At 42.1% G+C, this 23,065-nt stretch overlaps 2 protein-coding genes across 9 annotated transcripts in view; one reads left to right on the forward strand and one right to left on the reverse strand.

Moving 5' to 3' along the window:
* Positions 1 to 18,809, forward strand: part of LOC110493043 (non-muscle caldesmon) — a 65,261-nt gene extending 46,452 nt beyond the window's left edge. For 3 of the 7 annotated variants that reach the window (XM_036952234.1, XM_036952235.1, XM_021567384.2), the window contains 4 exons: positions 5,511 to 5,609; positions 6,580 to 6,663; positions 6,783 to 6,894; positions 17,396 to 18,809. In XM_036952234.1, the coding sequence (XP_036808129.1) occupies positions 5,511 to 5,609; positions 6,580 to 6,663; positions 6,783 to 6,894; positions 17,396 to 17,418 (318 nt within the window). In that variant the 3' untranslated portion in view covers positions 17,419 to 18,809. The remainder of the gene's footprint in view (positions 1 to 5,510; positions 5,610 to 6,579; positions 6,664 to 6,782; positions 6,895 to 17,395) is intronic. The other 4 variants (XM_036952240.1, XM_036952229.1, XM_036952243.1 and 1 more) reach the window with 2 other exon arrangements.
* On the reverse strand, positions 6,991 to 22,397 carry LOC110493006 (mucin-2). 2 transcript variants are annotated; one of them, XM_021567381.2, is made up of 3 exons: positions 22,094 to 22,397; positions 21,626 to 21,674; positions 6,991 to 12,036 (listed from the first exon to the last, which is right to left on the reverse strand). In XM_021567381.2, exon 3 carries the CDS (start codon positions 12,019 to 12,021, stop codon positions 8,500 to 8,502), a length of 3,522 nt encoding a protein of 1,173 aa, XP_021423056.2. In that variant the 5' UTR covers positions 12,022 to 12,036; positions 21,626 to 21,674; positions 22,094 to 22,397; the 3' UTR covers positions 6,991 to 8,499. The 2 variants fall into 2 exon arrangements, with proteins under 2 accessions (XP_021423056.2, XP_021423057.2); XM_021567382.2 differs by lacking the exon at positions 21,626 to 21,674 and having other exon boundaries at positions 22,094 to 22,335.
* Positions 22,398 to 23,065: the final 668 nt, after the last annotated feature.

The raw sequence follows: 23,065 nt of genomic DNA on the forward strand, positions 1-23,065 counted from the left end.
CTCAAGATTTCGTCACAATGTCTCTGTGATTTCAAATTGCCATCAATGAAATGCATTTGTATTCATTGATATGCCACACCTGTCAAGTGGATGGATTATCTTGGCAAAGGATACGTTCTCACGAACAGGATGTAAACAAATTTTTGTTCAAAATTTGAGAGAAGTAAGCTTTTTGTGCTCATGGAACATTTTTGGGATTTTCATTTCAGCTCAAGGAATCATGGGACTAATACTTTACATATTGTGCCGACAGTCATGGAAGCTCTGCTTCTAGCTCCTAAGCAACTTTGTAATATTTTATTTATTTGTGTGTTATTTCTTACGTTATCAAATCAAATTTTATTCGTCACATGTGCCGAATAAAACAGTGAAATGCTTACTTACGAGCCCCTAAACAACAATGCAGTTTAAAAAAAATATGGATAAGAATAAGAAATATAAGTAACAAGTAATTAAAGAGCAGCAGTAAAATAACAATAGTGAGACTATATACAGGGGGGTACCGGGGGCACTGGTTAATTGAGGTAATATGTACATGTAGGTAGAGTTATTAAAGTGACTATGCATAGATGGTAATAACAGAGAGTAGCAGTGGTGTAAAAGGCGGGAGGGGGTGGGGGGCAATGCAAAAAGTTGGGTAGCCATTTGATTAGATGTTCAGGAGTCTTGTGGCGTGGGGGGATAAGCTTTTTAGAAGCCTCTTGGACCTAGACTTGCCGCTCAGGTACCGCTTGCCGTGCGGTAGCAGAGAGAAGAGTCTATGACTAGGGTGGCTGGAGTCTTTGATCCTTTTTAGGGCCTTCCTCTGACACCACCTGGTATACAGGCCCTGGATGGCAGGAAGCTTGGCCCCAGTGATGTACTGGGCCATTCGCACTACCCTCTGTAGTGCCTTGCGGTCAGAGGCCCGAGCAATTGCCATACCAGGCAGTGATGCAATCAGTCAGGATGCTCTCAATGGTGCAGCTGTAGAACCTTTTGAGGATCTGAGGACCCTTGCCAATTTTTGTTCAGTCTCCTGAGGGGGAAGCGGTATTGTAATGCCCTTTTCCACCTGTCTTGGTGTGTTAGGACATTGATAAATCCTTAGGTTTTCCTTAGGTTTTGTCGCGCCCTGTTCACGACCGTCTTGGTATGCTTGGACCATGTTAGTGTGTTGGTGATGTGGACACCAAGGAACTTGTAGCTCGCAACCTGCTCCACTGCAGCCCCGTCAATGAGAATGGGGGCATGCTCAGTCCTCTTTTTCCTGTAGTCCACAATCATCTCCTTTGTCTTGATCACGTTGAGGGAGAGGTCGTTGTCCTGGCACCACACGGCCGGGCCTCTGACCTCCTCCCTACAGGCTGTCTCGTCGTTGTCGGTGATCAGGCCTACCACTGTTGTGTCATCGGCAAACTTAATGATGGTGTTGGAGACGTGCCTGGCCATGCAATCATGAGTGAACAGGGAGTACAGGAAGGGACTAAGCACGCACCACTGAGGGGCCCCTGTGTTGAGGATCAGCATGGCGGATGTGTTGTTACTTACCCTTACCACCTGGGGGTGGCCCTTCAGGAAGTTCAGGATCCAGTTGCAGAGGGAAGTGTTTAGTCCCAGGGTCCTTAGCTTATTGATGAGCTTGGAGGGCACTATGGTGTTGAACAATGAATTGCATTCTCACATAGGTGTTCCTTTTGTCCAGGTGGGAAAGGGAAGTGTGGAGGGCAATAGCGATTGCATCATCTGTGGATCTGTTGGGCTGGTATGCCAATTGGAGTGGGTCTAGGGTTTCTGGGATAATGGTATTGATGTGAAGCCATGACCAGCCTTTCTAAGCACTTCATGGCTACAGATGTGAGTGCTACGGGTCGGTAGTAATTTAGGCAGGTTAACCTTGGTGTTCTGCTTAAAACATGTTGGTATTACAGACTTGGACAGGGAGAGGTTGAAAATGTCAGTGAAGACACTTGCCAGTTGGTCAGCGCATGCTCGCAGTATACGTCCTGGTAATCCATCTGGCCCCGCGGCCTTGTGAATGTTGACCTGTTTAAAAGTCTTACTCACATCGGCTGCGGAGAGCGTGATCACACAGTCTTCCGGAAAAGCTGATGCTCTCATGCATGTTTCAGTGTTATTTGCCTCGAAGCGAGCATAGAAGTAGTTTAGCTCGTCTGGTAGGCTTGTGTCACTGGGCAGCTCTCTGCAGTGCTTCCCTTTGTAGTCTGTAATGGTTTGCAAGCCCTGCCACATCCGACGAGCTTCAGTGCCGGTGTAGTACGATTTGATCCTAGTCCTGTATTGACACTTTGCCTGTTAGATGATTCGTCTGAGGGCATAGCGGGATTTTTTACAAGCTTACGGGTCCCGCTCCTTGAAAGCGGCAGCTCTAGCCTTTAGCTCAGTGCGGATTTTGCCTGTAATCCATGGCTTTTGGTTTGGGGTATGTACGTATGATCACTGTGGGGACGATGTCATCGATGCACTTATTGATGAATCCAATGACTGATGAGGTGTACTCCTCAATGTCATTGGAGGAATCTCAGAACATATTCCAATCTGTGCTAGCAAAACAGTCCTGTAGCTTAACATCTGCTTCATCTGATCACTTTTTTATTGATCTAGTCACTGTTGCTTCCTGCTTAATTGTAGCTTGTAAGCAGGAATCAGGAGGATCGAATTATGGTCAGATTTGCCAAATCGATGGCGAGGGAGATCTTTGTATAATTCTCTGTATGTGGAACAAAGGTGGTGCATTCTCTGTGTGTGGAAAAAAGGTGGTGTATTCCCTCTGGTTGCACATTTAACATGCTGATAGAAATTTGGTAAAAACGGATTTAAGTTTCCCTGCATTAAAGTCCCCGGCTACTAGGAGCTCCGCCTCTGGGTGACCGTTTTCTTGTTTGCTTATGGTGGAATACAGCTCATTCAATGCTGTCTTATTGTGCCAGCCTCAGTATGTGGTGGTATATAAACAGCTATGAAAAATACAGATGAAAACTCTAGGTAGATAGTGTGGTCTACATCTTATCATGAGATACTCTTCCTCAGGTGAGCAATAGCTCGAGACTTCCTTAGATATCATGCACCAGCTGTTATTTACAAAAAAACAAAGTCTGCCGCCCCTTTCTTACCAGACCCAGCTGTTCTCTCCTGCCAGTACAGCTTTTAACCAGCCAGCTGTATGTTGATAGTGTCGTTGTTCAGCCATATTACAGTTTTGAATGTCCCGTTGGTAGTTTAATCTTCCGCGTAGGTCATCTATTTTATAATGCAACGTGGAAAAAGTCAAGGTGTCAAGGGGTCTGAATACTTAGTACCAGTCAAACGTTTGGACAAACCTACTCATTCAAGGGTTTTTCTTTATTTTTACTATTTCTACATTGTAGAATAATATTAAAGACATCAAAACTATGAAATAACACATATGGAATTATGTAGTAACCAAATAAGTGTTAAACAAATCAAACTTTTTGTTATATTTGAGATTCTTCAAAGTAGCCACCCTTTGCCTTGATGACAGCTTTGCACACTCTTGGCATTCTCTCAACCAGCTTCACCTGGAATGCTTTTCCAACAGTCTTGAAGGAGTTCCCACATATGCTGAGAACTTGTTGGCTGCTTTTCTTTCACTCTGCGGTCCAACTTATCCGATTGTGGAGGCAATGTCATCTGATGCAGCACTCCACCACTCTCCTTCTTGGTCAAATAGCCTTGACACAGCCTGGAGGAGTGTTGGGTCATTGTCCTTTTGAAAAACAAATTATAGTTCCACTAAGCGCAAATCAGATGGGATGGCGTATCACTGCAGAATGCTGTGGTATACATGCTGGTTAAGTGTGCCTTGAATTCTAAATAAATCACTGACAGTGTCACCAGCAAAGCACCGCCACACATCACACCTCCTCCTCCATGCTTCATGTTTGGAAACACACATGCGGAGATCATCCATTCACCTACTCTTCATCTCACAAAGGCACCGTGGTTGGAACCAAAAAATCGAATCTCAAAAATCTCAAGACTCATCAGACCAAAGGACAGATTTCCACCTCTCTAATGTCCATTGCTCGTGTTTCTTGGCCCAAGCAAATCTCTTCTTATTATTGGTGTCCTTTAGTAGTGTTTTTTTGCAGCAATTATACCATGAAGGACTGATTCACACAGTCTACTCTGAACAGTTGATGTTGAGATGTGTCTCTGACATGAACTCTGTGAAGCATTTATTTGGGCTGCAATTTCTGTGGCTGGTAACTCTAATGAACTTATCCTCTACAGCAGAGGTAGCTCTGGGTCTTCCTTTCTTGTGGCGGTCCTCATGAGAGCCAGTTTCATCATAGAGCTTGATGGTTTTGTGACTGCACTTGAAGAAACTTTCAAAGTTCTTGAAATGTTGCAGATTGACTGACCTTCATGTTTTAAAGTACTGATAGACTGTTGTTTCTCTTTGCTTATTTGAGCAGTTCTTGCAATAATATAGACTTGGTATTTTACCAAATAGAGCTCTCTTCTGTATACCACACCTACCTTGTCACAACACAGCTGATCAGCTCAAATACATTAAGAAGGAAAGAAATTCCCCAAATTAACTTTTAACAAGGCACACATGGTAATTGAAATTAATTCCAGGTGACTTCCTAACTAAGCTGGTTGAGAGAATGCCAAGAGTGTGCAAAGCTGTCATCAAGGCAAACTTTGAAGAATCTCAAATATAAAAAATATTTTGATTTGTTTAACACTTTTTTTGGTTACCACATGATTCCATATGTGTTATTTCATACTTGTGATATCTTCACTATTATTCTACACTGTAGAAAATCGTAAAAATAAAGAAAAACCCTTGAATAAGTAGGTGTGTCCAAACTTTTGACTGGTACTGTAGATATAAAGTGGAGTGGCGGCAACAATTTAGCAGCAGTGCTTATGGATACAAAACATGCTATTTTACATACAGTAGCTGCCTTGAGTTATACTGCAGACTAGAGACACAGACATACCTAGCTAGCGCTTTCAAAATACATTTTCACACTGTGCAGATGTCTAAATATATCAGTCCTAATGCTTCTCTCCATGCTATTGTATGGGTGTGATCTCACACCTCTGTTTATAGTCCTCCCACCCCAGGCCATAGCCCCTGACTCTCCCTGATGTGTTTAATTACTGCATCTCATTCGTCGTGTGCAGGCCAAGGTTCTTTGAGGTATCCGGAAAAGGCATGGCAACTTGACCCGGGGCGAGTGGAATAACAAACACCCTGTGAGCCACGGCGGTAGAGATCAGAGGCGCTTAAGGCTGTTTATTTTTACTCTCTACCACAAATGTGTGGTTTCCCCCAGCCCCTCTCTCCTGTACCTCAGAGGTATTCAATAGTATCTAGCAGTAGCTGTTAGCCTGCCCACCCAAAACCAAACCTATTGTGTGTGCTGGACAGCTACATGTATATGTCACTGTCACAAGACACTATCGAATACATAATGAATGGAAGTGTCTTGTTGAATGCCTGAGTTGACGTATGTCTGTGTGTGTGTCAGCAGAATGCTGAGGGTCTGAAGGTGGGTGTGGCAGACCTGATCACCCAGTGGGTGAAGGGGAACCCAGATGGCACAAGCAGGAACTCGCCCCCGAGACCAGCTGTAAGTTTATCTCAGAACAGAGCTATGTACAGTATATATGGGTATACATTTACTGTATATGGCTCTGCATTTCACCAGTCTCCACCTGAGTAATCTTGGTTAACCCAGAACTAAAGTCTTGCATAGCTAGTTGGTCAGCTTCTTGATTAAGTTCTGGTTCCATAAGTGTTAAGAGAGGCGATGAAGAGATGCTAGAACAAGGAATGGAACCAGAACAAGGAGCTCCAACCTCTCTCTCTGCAAGTTACGGACAAGTTTATGGGCCAAATGTCCTCTCCCTTTCTGAAAATCAAGATGCCAACACCTGCGAAATCATGATTTGTCTAAATAACCTGTGACGAAAAACCCAAGCACCGGAACTAATGCTTAGCTGTCAGTGCCCATAGTATAAAGAGATATATAAAGAGATCTATGGTACCATTTATGTTTATGTATTCTGCTCACAAGAGATTACCTGTGGAATATACACTACCACAAACGGCTTCCCTGTCACTATTCTCTAGCACTGGCATCCCCTTTACATTGGTGGCTTAAGGTTGGACACTGTTGTACGATGACACACGGGGTGTCGCATCCCCTTTACAGAGACTGAATCCTTTTCATCAAAATACAGCATTAGTGAAACATTTGTGTATCTACTTCCTTTACTTTCCTTCCTCAGTCTTCTCATTTCAACTCTCTTCATGTCCTCCCTTCTCAAGGTAACTGCTCTTTTCCCTTTCATTCCCTGTCCTCTCAGTTTCCTTCTGAACTCTTCCACACGTAAGTGTTTGCAGTACAGCTGTGTACAGGCATGCGGAGAATCAGAGGAGCGTTTGTGCAGTGAGCTTCATCCAAGGCTGCCCCCTTCTGGGGTGTAATTCTGTTGTGGCGGTTCAGAACCAAAGCCAAGAGGATTGCTTGTCTTGCATGGCTGACAAAATCATTTGATATACAGCTGAGTTTCTGTTTGGTGCTGTTCATTCCCCAGGATGTAAAAGCTGGTGACGTGATGCAGAAAAAGAACATGTGGGAGATCATTGGAGAAACATCCCCTGGGAGATTAGGGGCAAAGGTGAGCACGCTCACTCGCTCGCAGACATACACATACAGTATTTGAATATTCTGTGACAAACTCAGTGTATTTACTGTGGCAAATGATTTCTGTTCTAAATCAGTCCCTATGCTTTTCAGGGCAATCCATCTGGTAAAAGGTACAAATTTGTGATGACTGCTCATGGCAAGTATGCGAAGATTCCTGTTGATGATGATGAATATATGGATGAATACACCAATGGAAAAGCAGGTGCGATGACTGGGTCTATACAATAATCATACACTTTAAAACATTACTGTAATTACCATGAGTAGTCCAATAATAACTCATATTTTCTTAGGCAAAAAACACCTTTTTATTCTGCTGGTCCTGCAGATAAAAACCAACAATTATAGACAAAATACCAGCTACAATTCAATAATATTTATTTTATCAAACACCAAAAGGGCAATAGCTTTGCCCTTGACCTTGCTGTGACCATTAACTTCACTACAGAATACATTTTCTCTATTTCATTCTGTAGTTCAAGGTGAACTTTCTATGTCAAACATAAACCAAAATCAGCATTTTCCTATTCAAGTTTTTTTTTTAAATTTTCTCTTTTATCAAAAATATATAGAAAATAACATTTACTGTACACTTATACAGATAAACATCAGATTGCAAAACGGTTGAACATCACTCTGTCAATAGGAGATAATGTTCTTAATCTTTTTATATAGTCCATGCATGAAACACAAACGTAAAGCATCAATAACAAGCTGACGAACCTAGAGAACCTTAAGGTCAAATGTCACTCTCAGCTCTTGACTCTTCTGGGTACCTCGTTTGAAAGCTGCATATTTGAAAACTCTGTGAAACATGCTAAATTTAACTTTCACCTTAATCCTGCATTGATGTCAATTGGGAAATTTGTGGATCTCAAATTAGGAATCTGCCCTAAGTACTTACTGTATACATTTTTCTTCGCATTTATCATCACTTGCCTCCATATCCCACAAGGCCTCCCGCTGACCCCTCATCCATCCATGCCAAAGGTCAAACACTTCCTTCATATAGTTTCCTCATCCCCCAGGAGTTAGCAACCCAAGATCTCAAATAACACTCTCAATGACCTGTACACCTAAAAAGGAAGATGGCAAAGCTGGCATTAGCATATGTAGTGTCATCAAACATTCTAACTTCTAAACATTCTAACTTCGCCTGAATATCTAAAGTGTATTTGAAAAACGTACGGAAATAGCAACATTTGGAGAAATATACACTCCTTCTACTTTCATCCTCTCTTCCTTTTTCATCCTTATTTGGTTACATTACTCTGAATCTCCCGGAGTCAGATTTCTTCCGATAACCAAATCCTGCATCAATATACTGTTCAGTCTAGTTTTCAGTAGGTGGTGTGCCTAAATGCATTACACTACAGTCTCAGGACCACTTTTGAAAAAAAGATGTGTGGAGGTCTGCTAAAGTCATTCATTCTCCTATCATGGTTTAACAGTGGACAAAAAAGAAGCTCTGAGATTTACTTAATCTTTGTACATTTTAATCTCACGAGATGTCTGAATTCCTTTAAGACAAAAATATATTTTTCCTTCTGCTCTGATTTTCAAGGTAATATTTTCATACTGTCAGAGACAGAGACATTCAGACACATCCGTAACGTAGTCAGATGTCAAGTTCAGACCACATTCTCTAAGAGACCGTCTTAAATATTGTACCCTGTGTCAAGCAGAGAGACTATTACACAGGACCTGTACATTATGACTACTATGTCTACACCTGTACACAAAACATTTAACAGAATTTTTCAAAATGTTCTTCTGTTTCATCTTTACCAGTCCAAAGCGACATGGTTTAAGGACAGGTGAACCCTCTAGCTGTTCTGTTAAAGTCTTTTGGTTCCTCATCTTTATTTTTACGCCCTATGAGACCCATCTCAAACACTGTCGAAATTTTTGTAAGTGGCCTTAATGCAGCCTCTCTTAGCCTTTTGGCATCAAACTTTGGGCTGAAAAGGAGGACAGGCAGACGATGGGCAAAGGATGGAATTTCTTTTGGTTCATCCTTTGGCTGCTCTTTTTTCTCCTCCTCACTTTTGCTAGCTTCAATTACCTGCATAATCTTCTCTTTGGAGGAGAACATATCAAAGAGAAGAGAATCCCACTTCTTTGCTGCCTTGGGAGGATCGTCAGCCGTTACGGCTGCCACCATGTCTTTAAATGACACCGTTTCATCCTTTTTCGCTTCACCTCCCTCCTGCTCAGTTCCCTTTGCGGTGTCTTTCATAGGATTTGATTCTGGGAACGTAGGTGGTTCTTCTTCCACCACCATATGCTTCTTGAGCCGTGACCAACCACTGAGTTTAGACTTCATCATGCCCTTTGGCTTTTGGATCACTTTAAGAAGGGGTGCAGCTGCTGGGAAAGAGTCTTTTCCCTCTTCCTTCTCTGTTGATGGTGTGGATGGAGCTGACACCGCCTTTTCAGGTTGGGCTTCTTGGTTATCCTTTTGTTTAGCCGGAGACTGAACAGCCACCGAAGGCTTCTCAGGAGCTGAGGTCTTTCCAAGTGGAGAAGAAGTAGTCGGCTTTGTCCCTGCTGGTTTAGACTCAGAGGTTGCTTTGGTGGGCGTTTTAGGCTCTGGTGATTCCTTTAGCTCTTCTTGTTGTACCCTGGCTTTAGCCACAGGAGATTCTGTTTTTGAGACAGGAGGTATTGTCTTGCTGGCGTCTTTGTTTGCAGCAGAAGACACAGGGTGTTGGGTTTCTGTGGTGGGTGTCTTGGGTTTTGGGATGACTCCATAAGTTGGGTTTTTAACCTCTGGTTTCTTAGCCTCGGGTGTTTGAGATTTAGCCCATGGTCTTGTGTTGGCCACAGTTTTAACCTTTGGTGTTTCTGAAACAGGAGTTGCCATTTTGCTGGTTACAGCTATGGATACGCTTGGTTCTGAGACATCTTGAGCTTGTGTAACAACAATTATTGGAAGCAGAAGCTTATCTGCTGGAGTCGTGGATATTATGGCCTCATTTAAAGGGATCTTTTCTTTGGAGGATGCTTCCTGGTTGGACACCATGGGCAAAGGATGTGTTTTTACAAGTAACTCTTGGGTAGGTATGTTAGATGCTTCCAACCCTTGCGTTGTGGTTTTAGATTCCTCTAGAGCATGCGTCTTAGACCTGGATATGCCGAATGAAGGTGAGACACGTTGGATTCCACCATGGGCAACATATGCAGCAGGAGTCAACCCATAATATGTATGGGTTGATTTAGGGGCCACATATGTTGGTGTATTGGGCCTTTGAAATCCAATGGATGATACCCCAGCTATGGGAGTCTTTGGTCTTTGATAACCTGCTGGTGGTTGTGGTCTTTGATACCCAACTACTGGTGTTGTTGACCTTTGATACCCGATTGTTGGAGTCATTGGTTTAGGCTCTTCATTCGAGGGTGTCTTGGGAATTTGATATCCATATGATGGTGCAGTAGGCTTTGGTGTCTCATTGGTTGGAGTCTTGGGCCTTTGATACCCATCTGAGGGTGCTGTAGATTTTGATGTGTCTTTGGTTGGAGTCTTGGGTCTTTGGTACCCATATGAGGGTTCTGTAGGCTCTAGTGTTTTTTTTGTTGGAGTCTTGGGTCTTTGGTACCCATATGAGGTTTCTGTAGGCTCTAGTGTTTTTTTTGTTGGAGTCTTGGGTCTTTGATAGGAGGGTGCAGTAGGCTTTAGTGTGATAATTGTTGGAGTATTGGGTCTTTGGTACCCATATGAGGGTGCTGTAGGCTTTAGTGTTTCTTTGGTTAGAGTCTTGGGTCTTTGATATGAGGGTTCTGTAGGAGTTGGTGTGATATTTGTTGGGGTCTTTGGTCTTTGATAGCCTAATGAAGCTGTAGAGGTCTTTGGTCTGGTAGACTCAACTATTAGAGCTTTTTGTCGAGGAGCCTCTGGTTTTAAAGTGTTTTCAGGAGGTGATTTGGGTGTAGGAGTCTCTTTTGATGTCACTTCCCCATTTGGAGTTCTTGCACCCTGACTAGTTGATGGTGATTTTGAAGGCTCAGACATTGGCAGATTTTGAGAACTAGACAACGATGGATTGGCAGAATTAGAACCAGGTGTTGGTGTTTTAGATCTATGTGCATCTATAGTAATGGGTGAGACAGCAAATAAAAGTGGGTTGGGTCTTGATATTTCAATAACAGGTGTTTTGGCACGGGACACATGATATGAGGGTGTCTTAGGTCGACCTAAATTAGTTCTTGGTGTTAAAAAGTCATGAGTTGGCGTTTTAGCTCTTTTCACTTCAGATGTAGGCGTTGCACTCCTTTGGATTTCAGGTCTGGACGTTAAACCTCTTTTTACCCCAGATGTAGGTGTTGCACTCCTTTTGACTTCAGTTGTCGGTGTTAAACTTATTTTGATTTCCGATGTCGGCGTTGTACCTTGATTCATTTTAGACGTTGCAACTCTTTTGATTTCTGATGTCGAAGTTAAATTGCTTTTCACTTCAGATACCGGTGTTGCATTCCTTCTGATTTCAGCTGTTGGTGTTATTACCCTTCTGATGTCTGATGTGGGTGTTCTACTCCGAGGTAATGTGTCTGCAGTAAATGTCTTTCCAGTGTAATCATGCAGGGGGGACTTAGATGCAGTATATACCCGAATTTGACGGACATCAAACATCGGTTTGGGTGCCTTTAGTGTAGCTTCGGTAGCTTTAAACCGTGGACTTGGACTTTTGCGGTGTATTACTACAGGGGCTAGTCGCAGAGTAGGTTGTGTGGCAGCAGAAGTGACTCTGACAAGAGCAACTGGAGCAGGGACTGGAGGAGCAATTTGAGCAGCAGTTGTGATTGTCACTTCAGGCACAGAGGAAGTTGGCACAGGCGTTGTGGGTGCCACTGCATGTGAGACTGGCCCTGGAATGGGTGATGGGGCTGTTGGAGTAAATGTGTAGAGTGGGGCCACATGATGGGGGAAGGTGGGTCCTGGAGCAGCATATGGCTTTGGGGAGAATCTTGTTGTACCACCAAAAGTGGCTCCTTGTTGTTGCGGGTAAGGGGATGGCACATGCCGATAGGCTGGCCTGAGAGCGAATCTGGGGTGCTGTGTGTAGAAGGGTGCCTCTGGGGTTTTAGGAGGTGTTGAGTGATCACTGTGTTCCAAGTCAGGGCTTGCTTCATTCACAGGGGAGAGGTTTGAGCGGAAAGGGACCGGTGTCTTTGCCGTTTCAGGGGAAGCTTTTTTCTTGATTTTTTTCTCTGTTTTCTTGAGTAGTTTCTGGAGTCTAACATTTTCCTTGCCAGGCTTGGGCAGTAGAGCTGGAGGGTACTGCTGGGACAGCAGGCCTGGTTCAGTGACATTGCTATAACTGGCAGCCATGAGCAGTTTAACCCCCTGAAAAGAATATAAGACAGTGTGAGGAATATTTCTTTGGTTATCAATGATACGGTATTGTGTTAGAAGAAAAGGGGCAGTTTACAATCAATTCAACCCTCCTTAGAGATGCTCTCCACCCCCAAATCCAACATCTCCTTAGAGCTGCTCTCCACCCGCAAATCCAACAACTCCTGAGAGCTGCTCTCCACCCCCAAATTCAACGTATCCTTAGAGCTGCTCTCCACCCCCAAATTCAACGTATCCTTAGAGTTGCTCTCCACCCCCAAATTCAACGTATCCTGAGAGCTGCTCTCCACCCCCAAATTCAACGTATCCTGAGAGCTGCTCTCCACCCCCAAATTCAACGTATCCTTAGAGCTGCTCTCCACACCCAAATTCTAAAGCCCCTTAGAGCTGCTCTCTATCCCCATCTTGACCCATGGTATACACACTTAGAAAAAAAGGTGCTAAATAGAACCATATAGGGTTCTTAATTTTGCTTAGGGTTCTACCTAGAACCCTCTGTGATGGGTTCTTCCTAGAACCTTTTATAAATGGTTCTATGAAGAACCCTTTTATTATCTTAAGATCCTTCCTAAAACCGTCTATGAAGTGTTCTACCAAGAACCCTTATCTTCTTCCTAGAACCCTCTGAACGGTTCCACCAGCCATATTAGTATTTACAATACATAACACATACCATAATGCCTTTCTTTGAGGGCCACAGTGGTGGTGTTATAAAACAAATATTTTTAATGAACAAAAATATTGGGCCTTACTGCCATTAGCCCATACAAACGCATTGAATAACAGATTCACTACATGAAACAAAAGATAGTCCCCCCCCAAAAAAATCTAAAGGAAGTTTGTTCTGAAGTGTTTGTCCTATATCTGAGCGATATCTGAGCCTTGCAAAAGTATTCACCCCCTTGGCGTTTTTCCTATTTTGTTGCATTACAACCTGTAATTTAAATGTATTTTTATTTGGATTTCATGTAATGGACATACACAAAATAGTCCTAAATAGTCCAATAGGCCAAATTGGTGAAGTGAAATGAAAAACATGAAAAACAAAACTTGTTTCAAAAGAAAAAAAAAAGAAAAGAAAACTGAAAAGTAGTGTGCGCATGTGTTTCCACCCCCTTTGCTATGAAGCCCCTAAATAAGATCTGGTGCAACCAATTACCTTCAGAAGTCACATAATTAATTAAATAAAGTCCACCTGTGTGCAATCTAAGTGTCACATGATCTGTCAGATGATCTCAGTATATATACACCTGTTCTGAATGGCCCCAGAGTCTGCAACACCACTAAGCAAGTGGCCAAGGAGACCAAGAAGCTCTCCACACAGGTCAGGGACAAAGTAATACAGATCAGGGTTGGGTTCTAAAAAAATATCAGAAACTTTGAACATCCCTCAGAGCACCATTAAATTCATTATTCAAAAATGGAAAGAATATGGCACCACAGCAAACTTGCCAAGAGAGAGCCGCCCACCAAAACTCATGGACCAGGCAAGGAGGGCATTAATCAGAGAGGCAACAAAGAGACCACAGATAACCCTGAAGGAGCTGCAAAGCTCCACAGCGGAGATTGGAGTACCTTTCCATAGGACCACTTTATGCCGTACACTCCACAGAGCTGGGCTTGACGGAAGAGTGGCCAGAAAAAAAGCCATTGCTTAAAGAAAAAAATAAGCAAACACGTTTGGTGTTCGCCAAAAGGCATGTGGGAGACTCCCCAAACATATGGAAGAAGGTACACTGTTCAGATGAGACTAAAATTGAGCTTTTTGGCAATCAAGAAAAACGCTATGTCTGGCACAAACCCAACACCTCTCATCACCCCAAGAAAAGCATGCCCACAGTGAAGCATGGTGGTGGCAGCACCATGCTGTGGGGATTCTTGTCTTCGGCAGGGACTGGGAAACTGCTCAGATTTGAAGGATTGATGGATGGCGCCCAATATCCAGGGAAATTATTGGGGGAAACCCGTTTCAGTCTTCCAGAGATTTGAGACTGGGACGGTGGTTCACCTTCCAGCAGGACAATGATCCTAAGCATACTGCTAAAGCAACACTCGAGTGGTTTAAGGGGAAACATTTAAATGTTTTGGAATGGCCTCGTCAAAGCCCAGACCTCAATCCAATTGAGAATCTTTGGTATGACTTATAGATTGCTGTACACCAGCAGGAACCCTTCCAACTTGAAGGAGTTGGGGCAGTTTTGCCTTGAAGAATGGGCAGAAATCCCAGTGGCTAGATGTGCCAAGCTTATAGCGACATATCCCAAGAGACTTGCAGTTGTTATTTCTGCAAAATGTGGCCCTACAAAGTATTGACTTTGGGGGGGTGAATAGTTATGCACGCTCAAGTTTTCTGTTTTTTTTGGCTTATTTCTTGTTTGTTTCACACATTTTTTTTTCATTTTGCATCTTCAAAATGGTAGGCATGTTGTGCAAATCAAATGATAAAAAAATATATATATATTTTAATTCCAGGTTTTAAGGCAACAAAATAGGAGAAATGCGGAGGGGAGTGAATACTTTCGTATGGCACTGTAAAAAAGATCAGGAAACATTTGTTATATATTTTTTAAACATGTTTTTAACCCCCTGTTTTTGGCACTAAACACCCAACATGTACATGTTTGTGAGAGTCTCACCTTTGCACATAGTAGTGTGTAGCCCATACTGTTCAGATGCTACAGACAGAAGTTGGCAGATCAACTGTACCAACTTCAGACAAGTCCCAAGACGCTTGTGGGCAAAACCGAGTCATAGAGCAAAACGGAGAACACCATCATGTTCCATAGAGTGGTCATAATATACTGAACAAAAATATAAACGCAATATGTAATGTGTTGGTCCCATGTTTCATGAGCTGAAATAAAATATCCCAAAAATTATTTGTCAAATTTTTTGGCACAAATGAGTTTACATTTCTGTTAGTGAGAATTTCTCCTTTGCCAAGATAATCCATCCATCTGACAGGTGTGGCATATCAAGGAACTGATTAAACAGCATGATCATTACACAGGTGCACCTTCTGCTGGGGACAATAAAAGGCCACTCTAAAATATGCAGTTTTGTCACACAACACAATGCCACAGATGTCTCAAGCTTTAGTGAAGAGTGCAATTGGCATGCTGACTGCAGGAATGTCCCAGAGCTGTTGGCAGAGATTTTAATGTTAATTTCTCTACGATAAGCCACCTCCAATGTTGTTTTAGAAAATTTGGCTGTCCATCCAACCGGCCTCACGCAGGCCAATTGTAACCACGCCAGCCCAGGACTTCCACATCCAGCTTCTTCCCCTGCAGGACTGTCTGAGACCAGACAACTGAAGAAACAAGAACATTTCTGTCTGTAATAAATCCCTTTCATGGGGAAAAACTCATTCTGATTGGCTGGGCCTGGCTACCCTGTGGGTGGACCTAGCTCCCAAGTGGGTGACCCTATGCCCTCCTAGGCCCACCCATGGTTGCGCCCCTGCACAGTCATATGAAATCCATAGATTAGGGCCTAATGAAATTATTTCAATTGACTGATTTCCTGAACTGAAATGTAACTCGGTAAAATTTTTGAAATTATTGCATGTTGCGTTTATATTTTTGTTCAGTATAGTTTGCATGTTGAGTTTATATTTTTGTTCAGTATAGTTTGTAGACCAAACCGTTTGGAAACTACAGATGATTTTGTGAGAAAAACCATTTTCGGGTCTCGTGGTGTTTTGTCATGGTCTGACAAAACACCACTCTAGCTCTGTCACCTTTCACCGCAGATGCAGAAGTGCGACATAGTCGGATGCGGTGGATTGCGATATCTCTAGCTTATTAAACTGACAGATTTTTATGGGGATTTTTTTATTATGCTAATTCGATTTCCACGGGTGCGGACATCGACCAGAGTTGTTTTTAATCACTTGCAACCTGCTTTCAGAATGACTGCCAGGGTAGGGAAAATGTATATATGAGACTACCTAAACCATCTAAACTGGAACAACCATCTCAGTAACGAGTGCAATAATTCTTGCTACTAACAGATTGGATTAGTTTAGAAAAACCTATGTTATTTATCTTTATGTGGTATAAGATCAGTCAATAATTGTACATGCAATAACACAGATAGTTAGGCAAACAATTCTGAAAATCGACCTGCTGCAGAGCATGCTGGAAAATATGATAATAATGGGCATGGTTTTGAGTGTTTTACTCAGCACAGAGTAAAAATAACACAATCACACTCCAACACAACAACACATGGGGTTATTTTACATCACTGAGTGTTAATTTACCTCTTTACAGAATTAGGGCTCTATTAAATCTGCGTTGCGGAAGTTCAGCATATTGATATTTAAAGGCAATGTTCCCGCTTTAGAGGAGACTGCATTCACCGTAAATGCTGCATATCGGCCGGCTGCGACACAGCCCGGGATCAAACCCGAATCTGCAGTGACGCCTCTAGCACTGCGATGTAGTGCCTTAGACCACTGTGCCACTCGGGAGGCCTCAGGAAGAGTCTGGGTGGTTCCAAACTTCTTCCAATTAAGAATGATGGAGGCCACTGTGTTCTTGGGGACCTTTAATACTGCAGATTTATTTTGTTACCCTCCCCCAGATCTGTGCCTCGACACAACCCTGTCTCTGAGCTCTACGGATATTTCCTTCAACCTCATGGCTTGTTTTTTTCTCTGACATGCACTATCAACTGTGGGACCTTATATAGACAGGTGTGTGCCTTTCCAAATCATGTCCGTTCAATTGAATTTAACACAGGTGGACTCCAATAACGTTGCAGAAACATCTAAAGGGTGATCAATGGAAACAGGATGCACCTGAGCTCAATTTCGAGTCTGAATACTTATGTAAATAAGGCATTTCTGTTTATTTTATTGAATTAGCAAACATTTCTAAAACCCTGTTTTTGCTTTGTCATTATGGGGTATTGTGTGGTGATTGATGAGGGGGGGAAATAATGTAATCCATTTTAGAATAAGGCTGTAACGTAACAAAATGTGGAAAAAGTCAAGGGGTCTGAATACTTTCCGAAGGCATTGTAGGTACAGTTTAAAACATTTTTTTAAACTCTACAGGGTTCAGGTTTAAACACTGAGGTAAACACTAACGCTCAAGTCACTAAGGAAAGAAAGAAAAATACATTAAAAGCTTATTCAAATTCAGAAGGGTTCTATGTCGAACCTTGCCTTCCAAAGAACCTTCATCTTCCAAACCCTGGTCCCTCTGCAAATAACCCTTTTGGAACCCTTTTTTTTCTAAGAGTGTAGATCAGTGGCTGACCTATTCATTGACCATCAAAAACACAATCGACACACCATTGGTAAACAAACATCTGAATACTTTTTTTATTTCTTTTTCAGACCTACCCCATGGTGAATATTGAAAAACATGTGTTGGTGGCAAAGACTTTCTTCTCAAGACGGTATGAACTTCAACAACACCGTTTGCTTGTCAGCCAACCCTGTGATGATATCCTGAAGTAGCATACCTTTATACCTTTCCTACCACCTTAAGTAGGTAACTTTAGAAATGTTTTAAAAATGGTTAGCCGTTGCTTTGTTTTGTGTGTCTGTATATTCAGTTTGTACAAAGCAATGAGAACTCCCCAATTCCATTTCATCTCCAGACATGTACAGAACATCTGCTGTTTCCGTGACATAGACTGACCAGATGAATCCAGGTGAAAGCTATGACCCCTTATTGATGTCACTTGTTTAAGCCACTTCCATGGGTGTAGATTAAGGGGAGGAGACACATTAAAGAAGGATTTTTAAGCCTTAAGACAATTTAGACATGTATTGTGTGTGTGCCATTCACGCACCGGTGAGTGTCAAGAACTGCAACGTTCCTGTGTTTTTCACGCTCAACAGTTTCTGGTGTGTATCAAGAATGGTCCACCACCCAAAGGACATCCAGCCAACTTGACACAACTGTGGGCAGCATTGGAGTCAACATGGGCCAGCATCCCTGTGGAACGCTTTTGACACCTTATAGAGTCCATGCCCTGACAAATTGAGAAAGTTCTGAGGGCAAAAGTGTGTGTGTGGAGAGGGATTAATATTAGGAAGGTGTCCTTAATGTTTTGTACACTCGGTCTATATTTGGTTTCTTGTCAAAAGTATATGCCACATATGTTTATGTATATACAGTATGAATGTTTGTTTTTTACTCAATGGTTGTTTCTCTTCTTTGTTTATGCCATTGAAAAGTATTAGGTGAATGCATTTACATGTATGTTGGAAATTATGCAGAAAGGAACATAAAACCCAAGCTTAGAATATTAAATGGTAACTCTTTGTCATATTTCCAGGTTTGGGAAGTTTAGTCACTGAGCCCGTTATTTGTAATATCATGTTTTAAAAAATGTGTTTTTCTTCTGGCATTTATTTGAGCACAGAGATTATCCAGACATCAGCCTGAATAAGGTGTTAAACACTAGGCTACACTGGCTTTTAAGCGATTCATCTCTTTTTTTTTTTCATGCATAAAATTCTGCATTGAAATGCCAAATAGTTTTGAGGTAACTGGATAACCTGGTAAGAGAACATTGCTTGTCTGTCGTATTATTTCCACTTTATTTCACACACACTAACATTTCATCCTGCCATTTAACCATGATTCTGTTTCCAGTGATGCACACTGGGGTTTTTCACATCCTTACTTATGCTACTAATGTGACAATATTGTGATTACTGCTTTTTTTGTGTTACAACTTTCTTTACCTTAAACCTATTTGTTTCTGACATGAAATAAAGCATTTTATACGATGATGTATGTATTTGGTTCGTAGCATTTTGTTCAGTACATTTTACGCAGCTAGACAACTGCCATTTGCAGAGGATAAAGAGGCGTAGTGAGTGGAAAGTGAAGGAGGGCAGTCAAGTTTAACACTCCCTGCAATTAAGGCCTCACAGCTGATACTGGAAGGTTCCTTGGCCTAATTTTAGGCAGAGAGTAGAGAGGAGGGCAGCTGATCACCTGCTCCCTTCTATAGATGCTCAGTCATGTCCTGTACAGGCAGGGAGCATCACTTTCACTCGACGAGGACAGTAAATCAATGGCCGAGAAAATACCTGAGTGGCTGCTTATGCATATCAGATAGAACCTAAGAGCATATATTGGTCTAATTACTGTACTGTGCATAACAACAAGGCAAAGTAATGTGTGAAGACACTGACACTTGTGCCTGTGGGTTTACTGTACAAATGACCAATAAAGATCAAATATACCAAAAAACTATGTTGCTGGTATATTACATGTTTTTATATTCTGTATTACTGTGACACTATGAGGTCTGGGCAGTTAGATACTGTTACTGTGACAGTGTGAGGTCTGACTGGCAGCCATACTTGGCCTGCAACCTACAGGTCCAAGTATTGATTGAGAGTGAAAGTGAATGTTGAGCATTTGACCCCCGTGATGTCACTTGTGGTCATGGCCATTTGAGTAGGTCAGAGTTTTTTTTATGCACAGTAAACAAATGATATAATTGGAAGATCTTGACCCGTATCTTTTTTAAACCTTGATGGCTGTAAACCTTTTAAAGTTCAGACCTTGATAGCTGTATTTAGATTGAAAAGCAATTCAGGATATCATATTTATCTCTCACAACCTTCTGTCTTGTTTAATAATGGAAATTGCATGTATAATGGCACATCAAATACCTTTTTACTTAAATCTTTTTTTTTATGTAGGTTTGTATGATTTAGGCCAGGGACACTAAACTACTATTTGAGAAGGTACGGTCACACAAATGTCCTAGGTGGCAAAGGTCCGGATGGATATTGTCTATTATTGGTGTATTGAGAAAAATAACTGCTCGCAACCCATGTGACACCAAACTGTTAAAACTGTTTACACCCCTCTCGTTGTTCATAGACAAAATGTTTGCCATTCTTGGGGCTAGGGGTCAGAATTTTCACTTTTGGATAAATAGCATGCCCAATTTCAACTTCCTGCTACTCATGCCAAGAATATAATATATGCATATTATTCATAGATTTTGATAGAAAACACTCTGAAGTTTCTAAAACTGTTTGAATCTTGTTGTTGCCAAGGGATATTTCTTAGGAACCTGTTTTCAGTTCCTACCGCTTCCACTGGATGTCACCATTCTTTGGAATTTGGTTGAGGTTATTCCTTTGTGCAATGAAGAAGTAGGCCAACTAGGAACTGGGTACACTTTTGTGAGTTGCGCAAGATGTGAAAAGTGGCGCTGGTTTGTTTTCATTCCTGTATTGAATGTTTAAAAATACCTAAAGTTGTATTACAAAAGTAGTTTGAAATATTTTGGCAAAGTTTATAGGCAACTTTTGAAATATTTTGTAGTGACGTTGCGTTTTTTGTAAGCAGTTTTTTTCTGGATCAAACGCGCTTTAGAAGCGCTTTTAAGCGCGCTTGACATTTTGGATATATATGGACGGAATTAATTGAACAAAAGGACCTTTTGTGATGTTTATGGGACATATTGGAGTGCCAACAAAAGAAGCTTGTCAAAGGTAATGCATGTTTTATATTTTATTTCAGCGTTTTGTGTAGCGCCTGCAAGGTTGAAATATGCTAACTCCTTTGTTTACTGCTGGTGCAGATGGTGCAGGCTATCAGATAATAGCTTCTTATGCTTTCGCCGAAAAGCATTTTTAAAGTCTGACATGTTGGCTGGATTCACAACGAGTGTAGCTTTAATTGAGTATCTTACATATGTGATTTAATGACATTTTGAATTTTATAGTATTTAATTTGAATCTGGCGCTCTGCATTTTCCCTGGCAATTGGCCAGTTGAGACATTTGAGTCCCGCCTATCCCTAACTAGTTTTTTAAAGCTCATTTGCTGCAATTCTACCTATTTTGCCATGGGGCGGAGAGAAAAGTGTGCAGTTTTAAAGCACATTTCCTGCAATTCTACACATCTTGACATGTCGAGGCCCCTGGGCACATAATATGGCCATGATAACTACAAGATTTAGATAGCTGGTTAGCCTAGCTGGTTAGCCTAACTTACCTACCTAGCTAACATGGGCTAATAATTGATCAACTCTATATTTTTGACATGTTAGAAATAGCTCTCTATGGTCTGTCAGTGAATGACATGACAAGAGGAAAACTGATTATGCACTACCAAATTTCAAAATTGCACCGTGTGCATTCCACTACTACAACTTTCAGCAGCATTAAGTTGAAAGCCCAGTACACGTGGTCCATGTTCCGGATCCGGACCGCGGTCCACCAGTTGAATATGGCTGTTTGAGGCGTCTGCTAGTAGTCAAACTCAAATGTAGGCCACTTCTGATCATGTTTTAAAGGGGCCACTCTGCTACAGTAACAGAGACTGGACCTGCCTCCTGATACATGAGAGGAGGTCATCCTTTTAAGGCTCTGGTAGGTTAGGCTTTTGGAGCACCTCCAAGATGCAAGTTCAAAAGAGGAAAGGGTAATAATAGCCATGCATCATACAATGGCTTTTGGGTGTCCACCTTAGGTGGGAAGAAAAATCTCCCAACCCCTACCCCTAAAAACATGCACATGCATTTAGTTTATGAGCACATGATCAGTAAAGCTCTAAGAAAAAATATAACAGCATTGAGCTTACCAGGTAATGCTTACTACAGCTGACAAACACGCCCGGACAGGGGAGTCCCCTTACATTTGAAAAAGCAAAAACATTTACAGATTCAACTTAAAACACTGTACCAGCTTGTACTTCAACAATACACATTCTACCACCCTGTGTGTTGTATGTTCATAGGTTAACATATGCAAGTAGTGTAGGAGTATCGCGTAGGAGTATCAGAACATAAACCATTATTGTTTTAACCATGATGCTATCTCGTTCCAGTTATGACTCCTGGAATGCAACACCCGAAATACAAAGCTTTAACATTGCATCGAAAATCCCTTTGCTCTTTGAAGACATGTCAAATAGTTTTAGCCATAATGGGGCTACAGTATACAGTACAGCCTCCTGGGGGCTCTAACACCTGTCTCAGTGCTCTACCACCCAGCCAATAGCATAAACACATTACTACGAGCTGTCGAAAAGAAATTGTAGTGTATTTACCTGTGTGACTGCTGCTTGGGGGTCGGCCGGCTGCTGCCTGCTTGTCCCAGCCCGGAGTGTCAGAGCGGAAGGCTCATGTTGAGCGCAACTGTACCCCCTTCCTACAAATGGAAGGGCCAGTCTCCATGGCAGTCCAAAAATAAAATCTGAGCCCTAAGCTCAGAATGTGCTCCGTCGTTACAGCGCGCTAACTGCGACCGTCAGCCAGTCAGGGGGTGGCCATAGCACCTTAGATATCACCACCCCTCGCTGCGGAGACCAGATCCTCCTCTCTGAAAAATACTCTTTCAGAGTGGCGCCCCCTGCAGGAAAGCATGAGCCAGCTCAGCTCAAGAAGCTTTTGTCTGCCAATTCGACCGAAATGTTAACCAATCACAGCTCCAGCCAGGGCACAGCATGGTCCGCCTAATAAATCAGTCCAATCAGGCACCCATAACACAGTTAAAGAGGGAAATTCATGATATCGCATATCTGTAAGGGTCTTAATGAAGCTAGAAAAATGAGAAACATTCTCAGTATGTCAGTTAGTTCTTAGAGCCCTGGGCCCGTATCCACAAAACCTCTCAGGGTATGAGTGCTGATCTAGGATCAGTTTCATATCATAATAAATAAGATTATATGGACAGGTGGGGACCTGATCCTAGATCATCTCTCCTACTCTGAGACACTTTGTGGATACGGGCGCTGGTGAGACTCTAATGCACACAAATACAAGATACAGCCACAGAAATCTTCCCATTATAGAATACTTCATAAATAGGCTATAATGGGAAGATTACTATGGCTGTGTCTTGTATTTGCGTGAATTAGACCCACTGGTCAGTCCAAATACTATTTTAAAGCTGCTGAAGACCCTGAAAGTTGATTCAGCAAATAATGTAAAGTGTTGAAAAAGTACAGACTGTCCACAGATCCTGTCCTCATTTGACCGGGCCATTGACATACATTATGTTTATGTACAGTATCAATCTG

This window comes from Oncorhynchus mykiss, chromosome 2, assembly GCF_013265735.2.
Source record: "Oncorhynchus mykiss isolate Arlee chromosome 2, USDA_OmykA_1.1, whole genome shotgun sequence".
Lineage (NCBI taxonomy): Eukaryota > Metazoa > Chordata > Actinopteri > Salmoniformes > Salmonidae > Oncorhynchus > Oncorhynchus mykiss.